The sequence below is a fragment of the Plectropomus leopardus genome, chromosome 5 (genome assembly GCF_026936395.1).
Source record: "Plectropomus leopardus strain MGB_pleo_1.0 chromosome 5, ASM2693639v1, whole genome shotgun sequence".
NCBI classification, from domain to species: Eukaryota; Metazoa; Chordata; class Actinopteri; order Perciformes; family Serranidae; genus Plectropomus; species Plectropomus leopardus.
The window spans coordinates 28,596,664-28,609,933 of record NC_142180.1 but is presented as its reverse complement, the minus strand read 5'-3'; the positions used below and the strand labels follow the sequence as shown (position 1 = coordinate 28,609,933).

Here is a 13,270-nt window from a genome sequence, read left to right as displayed (position 1 = left end):
AGACACTCGCTAAAAGCTAATAGAAAGCATGATTTGTCACACTGTGAGGGGTAAGTGAACAGTGCATTTGTATGATCACCTTGTGTGCTTTCTCATTGTAAAATGAGAATTACCTTAGTTTATGAAAGCTTAAATGACTGTCTTTCTTTGCATATTTTCTTGTAAATTCCTGTAACTTTATTTTTTAAACAAATTTCTTGCTATTGTTTGAGCCATGTCCCCATAAGTTGCTCATTGCATTCTTACGCCCAATGTTTTTGCAAGAAAGCAAATTATTGTCTCAGGTTTCAAAGGGTTTGACTTTATAAAACAAAGAGAAAATGTATAAATAGAATAAAAATAAACAGCAGAGATAAGATAAGGTTAAAGAAGTCAACGATTGATTAATAAAATTAAGATTGTGATGTTTCTCCAAACTAAAAAGCTAGATCAAAAATATGGAAGGAAGAAAGCTTGAGTCTGCAATGGGTACCTTTTTTCCACAAGGTGGCGCCATTTAGCCAATAATGGCGGGCCCCGTTACCACATTGGCAGACTCAACCAAAGCAACAGGCAGACAACCTCTTAGTGAAGAAAGCCTAGATCTAAAATCATAATGAGGCCACTATTGATAATTGATAATGGCAGTTTAGGTAATTTACTGATAGTTTCCCTGAGATCAGCTGTGTGTGACAAAAGATGGAAAATCGGTTGTTTCTTTTGACCTTCACTTGTCACCTTTGTCCTCATACTCCTCCCTCCTGTCAGGTGAGTTATTTATGACTTTGTTAAATCATATTTTTTAATTTATGATCCAAATAGTTTTCTTTTTAATGACACTGCATGGTCCTTTTGTTCTTATATTTAATTAACTATAATCTACCTGTATGTGGCTGCAGCACAAAGGTGATGCTGTTTCTCTCTCTTTCACACACAACAACAGGAACCAGGTTGCAGCCATGGCAACGCCACCGGTGCGCCGTTCTCCTAAACTGGTGTGAGTGGAAAGCAGAGGGCTCCCTGCGCCTCCGCCCAGTCTCACCAGGTTCAAGCTACGGGCAGCATCTCTCTCGCCTTTTGTTCAGCCTGTGATGGACGTCGAGGCGGAGGACGGCGAGGAGGAGCCCAAATTCCAGCAGCCTCGACCCCTTCAAGTCCCCAGCTCGGCCGGACGCGAGGATCATGGGAGCAGCGGAGGAACCAAGATGAAGAAGTTGACGGCAGGAGGCGGGGCCGCGTCCATTGCGCGCAAAAACTCCAACAACAATGAGCTGTGGCTGCTGCGAGACGAGGACTCCGCACCTGTCAGTGCCAGCGGCAGCTCAGCCTCAGCTCTGCTGTGCCGAAGGGATGCTGCTGGAGGGGACACAGTGTCAGAAACAAGCGTGATAGGAGAGGGAGCCATCGGAATGATATGCAACAAAAACGGAGACTGTAGAAGGGACCCGACCAGTTCTGGGAGCCTCTCCTCTCTCATCTCCAGGCAGGAGAAGCAGGCAGATGGAGTAGTGGCGGCTGAAGACGGCAAGCGGCAGGCTGCAAGCATGGACGGCTCTATCACTTCAGCTGGGTCCCTGACTCAGGGGCCGGGCGCCGAGGTCAAGACCGCGGCCGTGATGGAGAAAAAGGACTCCAGAGTTTCCTTCTCCAACGCCCCAACTAGTAAAGGACAGACTCCGAGCCAGTCGAGAAATTCTGTCACTTTTACCAAAGCTGAGGACGGCTCTCAGATAGTGCCGGATGATGGAGACACCAGGGGGAACCAGACATACATGCAGCGGCAGTTTAGTTCCATGCTGCAGCCCGGAGTTAACAAATTCTCCCTGCGCATGTTTGGCAGCCAGAAGGCGGTGGAGAAAGAGCAAGAGCGCGTAAAGTCGGCGGGTAATTGGATTATCCACCCATACAGCGACTTCAGGTATGGGTCACACTGACTTAGGTTCATAAGGCACATATTGAGTTGGTCTACATGGAAAAAGTTTGATTTTATGAATACACATGTCTTGCCCTCATTTTCCTTATCAAATGTAAAGACAAAAAACGATAAAAGGGTATTTATTTAGGCATTTTTCAAGGCACTTGGAGAATAGAAAGCACTCAATAAAAACACTTAAGTTGTAGCCAAGATGCAAATATTCAAAAATAACAACAAAATTATCTGAAAAAAAACCAACTTGAAACTTCAGAGGAGAATTGATCCATAATGTTTTACTGACACTGTAATAGATGGAAAGACAAATAGATGGAATAACAGATAGATACATAGATGGATAGATGTACTTTACTGATCCCAAATTGGGGAATTATTTTGTCACAGAGTGAAGTCGAATATTATAACTTAAGTTTTAGTTCAGTTCAGTCATTGTTAAAACAAATAGTTTTTGTTTTTTTTTACCATTTAGAATACATAATCAAAGAATATACTATAATTCACTCTAAATATACTAGCATATTGAATACATTTATAAGATAACGTACTGCCACAACACAAAATCAGTTGGAGTTATAGTTTTCAGAGTGCAGTAATGTACAGTGAGAGAATAAGATGTGCAAGAATAAGATTTTAAATTGACTGAATTTGAAAAGAGAGGTTGAATCGTTACAAAATTACCAAAACCGGTCTTATAGAGCTTTGTGAAGCTAAAACAATTAGTTTATTCATACAGTCTATTGATGCAAAATGGTTTAACTCCGAATATGAGCAAATACTCTTTTGATCTTAACAGTGCATGGTTTTCAGTTCAAGGGACAGATGGAGACATGTCTTGTTGTTGTATTTGGCTCACTAAATAACTCAAAATTTAAGGGTAACTGCAATATGACATATATATATTTCTTACCAGCAAGTAAGCCCGAGTTTTTGTTTTAACCATGAACTTGATGTTAACTTGAAACAGTAACGTCTTGGACGTGGAATGCATCTGCACATCTGTTTCAGCACCAGGGACAGCTCCTCCAATTATCCTGAGCGTAAAACAGCAGCAGTCTTAGGATAAAGCCAACTATAACAGCTTTTGACTGGCTGTGACTCAGATTTTACCATTAAAAATGATTTAATACAATACTGATTAGTGTTTTCGTGGGGTATTATGTCAGGGAACATTCATGACTCAGCATCACTCTTCAATCACTCTCTCCCGTTGCTTTGCAAGCTCCCACGTACTTTTTAGCCGATCAGACAGCAGTGGGACTTTCTGAACAACCACGACAAAAAAACAACAACAAAGGGCTGCAACTAAAGACTTTTTTTTTATTGTAGAAGTCACACATTGTGTATAAAATGTTAGATAATAGCTTTAAAACAATTGCAGTTTTCTGAAGCCCTGTGGGACGTCTTTAAATGTGGGGTTTTGTCTGAACAACAGTTCAAAGCTATTCTGTTTTCGATAACAGAAGAGAGAGCAAAGCAGAAAATTCTCACATTAGAAAATCTAAAACCAGAATATATGTGGCTTTTTTGCTTGAAAAATTGCTCGATCAATTATCAAAATAGCTACTAATTTAAAAAAAAGAATATCGACTAATCATATCAGCTCTTACTCTTTTAATGCAGTACTTGAAATTCTAAACTACAGTTTGGTTTTGTTACATGATTAGGCTTTGTTAATAATGTTGCATTGTGGCTCATTTGTTTTAGACAAAATGCAAACAGCTACATAGCAGGATTGGGGGGTGGGGGACGATATAGCGTAGTACCACCATATTTTTGTGTGGCAATATCTTAGCATTGCACAGATGCCAAGTATAGATGATTTAATTCATTTAATAAGATATTAATGTTGAAATACAAATTAATCGACTAAACTGAGACAAACAGACTGAAAACTTTATATCTGATTAAAAAAAGAAGTTCTTCTTCGGTGACGGGTCTAAGGGCAGAGGGATGTCATACACTGTAAAGCCCTCTGAGGCAAACCATGTTTTGTGATAATGGGCTCTATAAATAAAACTGACTTGACTTGACGTATTTAGTAGTGGTATAAATCGCCAGTTTCATCGCGATTCGATATATCGATTCTTTGGACCACAATACGATATTTGCTGATATCACAAAGTCTGCTACTGTACAATTTCGATTAGATTCCCTTTGATTCAGGGACCTGTGATCAATATGAGATGGTATCATATTCCCATTTAACACAGTTGGTTACAGGAGGAGCTGCCACCCCTTTTTATTTTGCTTTTGGGCACAAAAGATAAAAACGTCACTAAAAATTGTAACCGGTTAAATGCAGTAACATTTCTTTAATTTGACTCCACTGACTCACACACATCAAACAGCCTAACATTGTTGAAAGCAGCTAACGTTAATCCGTAAACTCACGGTTAACAAACAGTATGTGCTTTGTCTGTTGACCTGTATTTTCTCTGAAATCCAAAATATTTCTACACAGCAGATTTATTCCAGAGTAAATAGCATTATCCTCATCGTCTTTCTGTTGGCTGCTTGAAATTATCTGCAGTTTGATGGTGACACAGAATTTTCAAAATAAAAGCGTAACCTAAAGATGATGACATGGATTGATGTTTTCACTTTGCATCGATCAAATTGCATGGTTGATCATTGAATCCATCCGGATCCAGATCGATGCATTGATTTATCATTGATAGATCCATGGTTTAATAGTATTTAGCAGTTGAAAAAAGGTAATAAATTGCTATATTTTGCAAGATGTTATCATACATTGCAACATGTTAAAAATCGCCATAATATTGTATTGTGATCATATCGTATTGTGGGGCCCAACACTACTATGAATTAGATATGGCTTCCTGCTAAGGGGGCTTGTGTCTGTTCTTTGATTTGAAATGACCTGCACACAGCTTATCTTTCCTGTTATATTCCCATCTCTCTGCTTGTCCTTGGTTTGACCTTGTCTTGAGTCAGATGGTGTAGGTTACCTCTCCACGGGAACATACAGTGCACTTTAAATCATTTTTCTTTGTGTTTACAGCTGGCTTTCTCTAACCATTTTCTTCCCACTTTTTCCCCCTCTCAGGTTCTACTGGGACTTCACCATGCTGATGTTCATGGTGGGCAACCTGATCATCATCCCCGTTGGCATCACCTTCTTCAAAGACGAAACCACCACGCCCTGGATCATCTTCAACGTCATCTCCGACACCTTCTTCCTCATGGACCTGGTGCTGAACTTTAGGACGGGCATCGTGTTTGAAGACAACACCGAGATCATCCTCGACCCCAAGAAGATTAAGAAGAAGTACCTGAAGAGCTGGTTTGTGGTGGACTTTGTCTCCTCCATACCTGTGGATTATATCTTCCTCATCGTGGAGAAAGGGATGGACTCGGAGGTGTACAAGACGGCCCGGGCGCTCCGCATCGTCCGCTTCACTAAGATCCTCAGTCTGCTGCGGCTGCTGAGGCTGTCCAGACTCATCCGTTACATCCACCAGTGGGAGGAGGTAGGCTGATTCAACATTTATGATCCTATGACAGGGTTTGGGTTTTACTCTGACCGCTCGAGGAAGAGTGAGTAAGGTGGAGAATTAATCTTTATTATCCCTTTAACAGTAAGTAAGGGATACAGTGAGCACATGGGCCGAAAGCACATGATAATAACACAGATGAAAAAATCATCTACAAATACACGGGGAGAACAAAGCACGAGCACCACTGTTTTAAACTGTGTGCTATATTTAGGCAACTGTAGCCGTCACGCTAATCTGAACCATCTGTACAGCTGTGCCTATCTGTGTCCTGACTGATATGGCATGATATATGGGCAGATATTTCATTTTCGTTTTCTGATTATGAGAAAATTGGGGTAAATATTTAATGGCTGGATAATAAATGTCAAAATCAGTTTGCTTTAATTACGGTAACAGTCAGTTTTAAAAGCTTTACCAGCAATATCACTGTAGAGTAGATTTGTTTATAAACTAACCATCTATAGAAACAGAAATAAAGAAATCAAGTTTTTTTATTTTGAAGCAAGGGTCAGTACTACTAAAAATGCATTTTTTAAACCATTTGTACACTGCAATGTTTATATGTGTTTATATCTTTGTACATTCTATATACCAACACAGTCATAAATACTGTATATCTATTATAAGCCAGTATTGACCAATATTATTAACTTTCTCTATTCGTTAGCTGACGTGTGCTTATACTGGTTTGTTGCTTACTGAAATCTCACAAAATATATTTTACTTCCTAAAACAATTGTGGAAAAGAAATTGATTTTTGTTTTGTTTTGAGTGAAAAGATACTAGATCTAGCCAATTAGAGCTGCAACAATGAATTGATTAATGACTAATTTGATAACAAATTAATTGGTCATTTTTTAGGAAAAAAAACATATAGCTTTTTAAATGTGAATATCTTCTGGTTTCTTTACCCCTTAATGACAGTAAACTTAATATCTTTGTGTTTTGGACAAAACAAGACGTTTAAGGACGTCATCTTGAGCGTTTGGAAACTCTGATCAACATATTTCACCATTTTCTGATGTTTTAGGCCCAAAAACTAATCAACAAATCGAATAAATAATTGAAAGATCAACAGACAGTGAAGCTAATCATTACATTACTGATTACAGCTTTTCAAAAATGCCAAAGTATGTTTCAATTTTCCACCAGAGGGCACTTACGAGTTGATTTTTCAACTGTGAAATTCCCAGCTCTATAACAAGATTGTTGTTTGATGTGTTTTAAAAAAAAATTAAATTATCAGCCAATTTATCCGTATTCGATTGTTTTAAAAATAAATATTGATAACAAACAGGCTGTAAAAGGTAATATCAGTTAGCCTTTGCAGACAACGTTCCTAATATTTCCTCAGCGTTTACTTTTACATCATGCTGCGTCCTAAGTTAACACGCAGACAGAAACAGTGCCGTGATTCAGGCTCACCATTGACTGTGAAGGAATGTGCAGATCGTAAGAAAGCCTCCACCCAATGAATCCTGCCCATACATTTAAGGTCACTGCCACACATCAAAGCCATCAGAGCTGTGCTGATTATCACTGACGTTTCAGTAAAGACTCCAGCTGCAGTTTAGATGATAGGATTAAGTATTTCCCCACTGCTTTGAGTTGTGTTTGCTCAAAAAAACAACTCTTTTTTTGCTCTAATTAATAAAACAATATTGAATACCAGCACAGTGGTTTATGTCAGTATACAAGCAATTCTGTTTGTACGTCAACAAAACAATCCTCTGTATAATTACTTCCTGACACACAAAAACCAAGGTTTCACAGTGTTGTATAGCAGTACGCCTGATAGCTGGATAATGGCTCATTATAACAGAATATACTGATGTAGTTAAGAATTCATGAAAAATTAATTTGTGCTTATCAGCGGGAAAGTGAAGAGGGATTTTCCGAGGATTGAACACAACCACCGGAGACACTAATTGCCTTTTTTTTGGTTCTCATAACAAAGCTACCTTTTTTTAATTGCATTTTTATAATTATTTTAATGTGACTGGAACTGCACAAGCTTTCTGATCACAATGCACATAATGTTCATCTATATAGATGCATTATCATCCCTCATATATGCTACATAAAAACAATCAACGCTGCTCGGCCATGTGCGTTGTATATAACCTGAGGAATGACCTATAACTAACCAAGCGTCTGTGACTCAGAAGTGTGTGTCCTCTCACTCTGAAAATAACCCCTGCTCTCCTGATTACTGAGTGGTAATTTGAGCTCCATGAGAACCCTAATTACTGATTCAAATGCTCACAACTGAATGCTCCTTAGCTCTCGACTCAGCCCTGCCCCTGATCAGCTTAGTTCAGCCGAGCTCAGCTTGATCCAAACGTGGCTGGCTGTGTTTCCCCTCTGTCCAGCTCAGCTCGGCTCAGCTTAGCTCAGCTCATTGCAGCGGGGTTTCCTCACAGATCATCTTAAGAGTTGTGATGATTTCACCGCTCAGCTCAGCTGCGGGCCAGCCGGATCAACGGCCGTGCTTATAATTTAAAAAAAGAAAAAGCAGGTTGTGTGTTTTTGACTTTGAATAGAGCGGTGTGTGTTTGTTGTGCGGCCAACACAAAAGCACAGATAAGCGTTGTCGGGAATAACCAGAGCAATTTCCTGAGGCAGGAAGCCTGTATCAAGACTCCCCACTTGCTGGCATGCCCCAGGGGATGCCTTTTTCATGAGCTAGACAATGATGGTGAATGGGTGTTAGCGGGTGTGTATGCACGAGAGCGGAGATTGGTAGTGGGTGTAATATTCATCAGCTTCAATAAACGCTGTCATCTGAGCTGCCCGGACTCTGAGTTTGACAATGTGCAGCAGACAGGAGTTGAAAAGTACTTTATCTGTGTTTTTCAGGCTGTGAGTCGTGGTCACACTAATGCGCTTTGACCCAGATTGTGGTCTGACAGTGACACATGGCCAGGTGCTGTTCGGGTGTCGGGGGTAACATTAGTCCTGGAGCCTCATTAATCATGATGGGAATGCTTCCTAATCACAGGGCAGGGCCTCACAGTGTGATTCCCTTTCTCCTTCTTCAAATTAGCAAAGGCCATTAGCTTCTATAGGGGAAAAAGCAATGTGTTTGGCATTTAGTCAGTAGCTAATTTACCAGGAGAAAGGAAAACTTTTAAGGTCCAGGGTGTAGGATTTAGGGGGATATATTGGCAGAAATGGATTATAATATATTATATAGAATATATATTAGAATATTAGATTATTATATATATTAGATAAGAAAGTTTGTCAATATGGACACACTACACACATGTTTAGCCTGGTAAGATTCTCTACAATTACATGAGCACCAAAGACAACAGTAATACTAGCAAAGTTAGCAAGAGAAATGCGAAAAAGAGATTTAAATAATCAGTTTGGCTGTATTTCCCCTCTTTGCAGGGCAACAGTTTTGTATGAAAGGAAATAAAAGCCCATCCCGTATTAATACCTGTCCCAAATACTATAAGCCTGTTGAGTTCAGCGATTAAAGCAAATAATAGCCTGGGATATTAATTCAAGTTTTATGGTAAGTCTTTATTAGGGGTGTAACGACCCATCAGTCTGCTTCGATTTATTGATTAAATGAGCAACGATCAGGTAACATCGATGCAAAGTGTAAACATCGATCCATGTCATCCTCTTTCAGCGCCCTTATTTTGAAAGTCTGTTACAAAATGTTGTCAAAATGTTGAGATTGTGCTGTGTTGATTTTTCTCCCCCACCTCGACCAGACACTGGCTCTGTGTTTTTGCGTCAGCCACCGTTGTAAGCATACCTTTTGCAATGAGCAGCATCAGAAAAAAAGATTTTTTTCATTAAAGATAAGCACACATTAGAAGGTGCTGGGCTTGTGCCTGTTTGCAACATACCAAACAGCATAGGAAAAGCACTGATTTGTAACATGAAACTGCTTTATTCAGTGTTTTTGATGGTTTCTAATCTACTGGTGTGTTTGTTTTGAAAACAAAGAGACCAAATAATTTGGCTCCTGATAAAAAAAAAAACCTTCTTCACAATGAGCACTGAAGAAATTCTAACCAGGAGAAGTTTCAGCTGGTTGCAATCTGCAAACCTCACAACTTGATGTCACTAAATACCCCTAAATCTTAGACACCGTTCCTTCAAAATATACAGAAGAGTGAATAATAAATTTAACACTCAAAATGTATTTAATAACTACTCAAATAGTGTGTAATCCACCGAGTAGAAACAGCATCTTCATGCTGAGTATGTGTAGATATTCAAGATGTGGGGAATAAGGAGATTTTTTTAGTGTGCAGACACCTTAGTTACACAATGCCAAAGAGTTATGAGCATTAAAGCACTTTCTATGTAAATTACTTGTAGAAAAAGTCAAATAAATTCATGAGATTCAGTAAACACAGACTTTAAGAAAAGGCCCTGAGCTATATGAGGAAGAATCAATCATGCACATTAGTGGAGTTATAAAACATGATGGGGGAATATCTTTGTCTCTGACTTTGCACTAACTAACAAGACCCTCCCCCCATGGGGGGTTTTGTAAGAGATGCAGGTTTTGATATTCAAGTGAGCTGAGAGTTTAGGGCAGCGAGGTCTCCGAGGTGACAGGATGAGTCATCGAATGTCCCGACCAGGCTCTCCCAAACTGTAAACTCACAACAGCGGGTGCTTGTGCATGTACACTTACACACACACACACACACACACACACACACACACAGTATCTGGCCTAGTTCGCATGTAGGACGACTCTCGTGTCTCAAGTGAGAAATAAGCCTCTGTTTTTGATATAAGAAACCATCAAATTGGCCCTTAACGAAGGGCTTTCCAGTATGCATGAATATATACATTAAATGCAGACATACATACGGCATCTGCCCTACTTCCCTTGTACAATAATTCTACGTCCCTGTAGGGGAATTTGCTTTACTTATGATTTAGCGTGGCTTCCAGTTGGCCCAGCTAAACAAAGATTTAACAGGAGTGCGCACACATTAACGTAAACCCCATGCACAGACACACAAAGTGGTAACAAGGCTGGGCTGTTAGCCAACAAAGCCACAGCGAGGGGTGTTTACAAGGCTGTGACCACGACACCAGCTCCACACAAATGAGCCTTCTTACTTGAGGGGAGTAAATTGAAGAAACAGTAGAGAGGGCCGGCCCGCGCTGCTGATCAAAGCTTCATCAGCCTCTGATGAGGTTTCACCATGAATGAGTTCAGACTACAGACTCCGGCTCATTTTCCCAACCTGCTTATATTGTGGACCATCAGCCTGACCATATTATTCTAGTAAGACTGAGTAGGAGTGACATACAGCCTGTGCCAATGATAAGTTTCATCATCATACCATATTTTAAAATGTACCCTCTGTTATACTGACTATTTAAAGTACATATACATCATATGTATACATAGGTCAGTTGACTATAATGTGAGAGGGGTTGCACCCCAGAATTATCGCCCCACTTTTTAACCTCCTTTTGAGTCTTTTAGATCATTGTTTTGGTTTTTCAACCTGCAATTTTATTGTTTTGGTTCACTCTTACTGCTCTCATCAGTGTTATTGCCAGACAAATCAGGCAGCTGTTTTATAAGAAAAAAAAAAACAAAGTAAGCAGCCAGCTAGCTGTAAACGCAGGACTACACAATTCAAAGTGAATTAGGTGAATGATAATGTTGGTCATTAAAGGCTCTGTGTATGACATTAAAATGTTGTAGCAGCAAGCCATTATTTGCTATGTTAAGACCGAGGGAAGTAACAGCGTCCTGAACAGAGACTGAATAAACACTATCTGTGTGTGTTGTAATTCAAGCTTCTCTGTAGTTTGTAGTTTTGTAGTCTGTAGTTTTTCCGCCGCTTTGCAATGTGCTCATGTAAAAGTTGTCGCTGATACTTGGACAGCATTGTTACTAAAGCGTAGCGCCCATCCTCTGGTTCCTACCTGGTTAACACCGTTGGCTCTGAAAGCACTGTTGTCGATATTTAGTGCTGTTAATGGAGTTCGCACCACTTGCTACTAACAACCGCCACATTGAGAACTGTGCCAGGACCGCTCTTACGCTCTGAATTTCCCATAGAGCTCTTTTTACTGCCAGATATTTAAATAGACTTAGAGATGATAAAAAACCTCAAACCTCCTATCTCCAAAATTGCTATTTTTCACAAATTAGAAAAAAAGCTGTGCTTTTCAAAGGATCCAGTGGAGATAGGTTTAGTCACAAGCAGTTTTTAAATACATTTCATTGCTTGAGAAATGGTAAAACCCACTGATAAATGAAAATAGTGAAATGTAGAGATACGAGGTTTGCGCCTGACAATGACGGTATGTTAATGTTGTGTTTACAATATGTTCTGATGCCGCCAAAGTGGCTACTGAAAAGCCACTTAAATTGATTTGAGGACTTTCTCTTGCTAATTGTAACATGCTTTGTGTTTTCTGTTTATTAATGAAAATCTAAACTTCAGAACGAATCCGGATCTGTACTGTCACAAAATGCAAAACTTAACAGCTGCATCTTCTGAAAATACCCTTGATGCACTAACTGTTGGCCATATACTGTAGCAAATCTCGCCACCTGTTTCCAGTTCTCCTCGCTGTAACAGTATACTGGAGTTACTGCTCACTGGATGTGATTCAACCATTTTTACATCTATCTGTATAAACATAAACTCATTTTTCATTCCCCTCACACATCTCTCTCTCCTCTCCAGTTTTCTAACCCTCTCTCTGCCCGTCTCCTCTCCTCCTGACAGATCTTCCACATGACCTATGACCTGGCCAGTGCTGTGATGCGAATATTCAACCTGATTGGTATGATGCTGCTGCTGTGTCACTGGGATGGCTGCCTCCAGTTCCTCGTTCCCATGCTGCAGGATTTTCCGTCTGACTGCTGGGTCTCCCTCAACAAGATGGTGGTAAGCTAAATGATCTGTGTGTGTGTATATATACGCATATATGTGTATTTGTGAGTCACACAGTCACATGAATACCAGTATACAAAGAACAATCGCTGCAAAAGCAAAGCATAAAACAGATCCCCTGTGGAGCACAAGGGGGTGTTATTTGCAGACAGATGGGGAAAGAGAATTTATTTAAGGTTGAGTGCGCGCACACGCACACACACACACACACACGCACGCACGCACGCACGCACACGCACACACACACACACACACACACACACACACACACACACACACAGGACCGGCCTCAATTAAACCCTCTCTAGTTAAACCCAGGAGACATGCCAGTGTACAGAAAGCAGGAGTGAGGGATGAAAAAAAAAGAGCCTTTTTTTCGCTCGGTTCATACAGCACGCCATGTGGTTTGTTCTTTAGCCATTCTCTTCTTTCTGTCTCTCTTATTTACTTCTCCTCTCAGATGTCCTTTCCTCCCTCTAGCTGGCAGGTAGCTGCTGGCCATCTGCTGATAGACAGGCCATTAGGAGAGGTTTTTCTCCAAAATTATAGCTGGCTTGAAAGAAAAACCTCTCCGGAGAGCAAGCGGTGCAACTCTCGAGCTGCACGAAACGATGATCTAACCAGATAATTAATGTACAATCATTGTTATTAAAAGGATGTTTGTTGTGAACTTTAACCCTTTATGAACCAGTATTTTGCCAAACAGGAGCATTGCTTGTTCAGACAACCTCATGAACCCCAATATACCCTCTCAAGCCACTCTCAAGAAGCTTTAAAACTAGAAATAATATTTACATCAATGTCCTACATTAGTAAAATTCATCAGTACCACAAACAACAGAATCCAAATGACCATTAAGTTGAATCAAAACCTCTATAAAACTGTTTCAAGGAACACTGGATGTTGTAACCGTAACTCCGTGGGACTAATG

General features: G+C 40.1%; 1 protein-coding gene across 1 annotated transcript in view; it reads left to right on the top strand.

Moving 5' to 3' along the window:
- The first annotated feature begins 398 nt into the window (after nucleotides 1–398).
- Nucleotides 399–13,270, top strand: part of hcn2b (hyperpolarization activated cyclic nucleotide-gated potassium channel 2b) — a 65,848-nt gene continuing 52,976 nt past the window's right edge. The window contains exons 1-3 of the mRNA XM_042513980.2: nucleotides 399–1,897; nucleotides 4,980–5,403; nucleotides 12,171–12,332. Of these exons, the coding sequence (XP_042369914.2) occupies nucleotides 1,071–1,897; nucleotides 4,980–5,403; nucleotides 12,171–12,332 (1,413 nt within the window). The 5' untranslated portion in view covers nucleotides 399–1,070. The remainder of the gene's footprint in view (nucleotides 1,898–4,979; nucleotides 5,404–12,170; nucleotides 12,333–13,270) is intronic.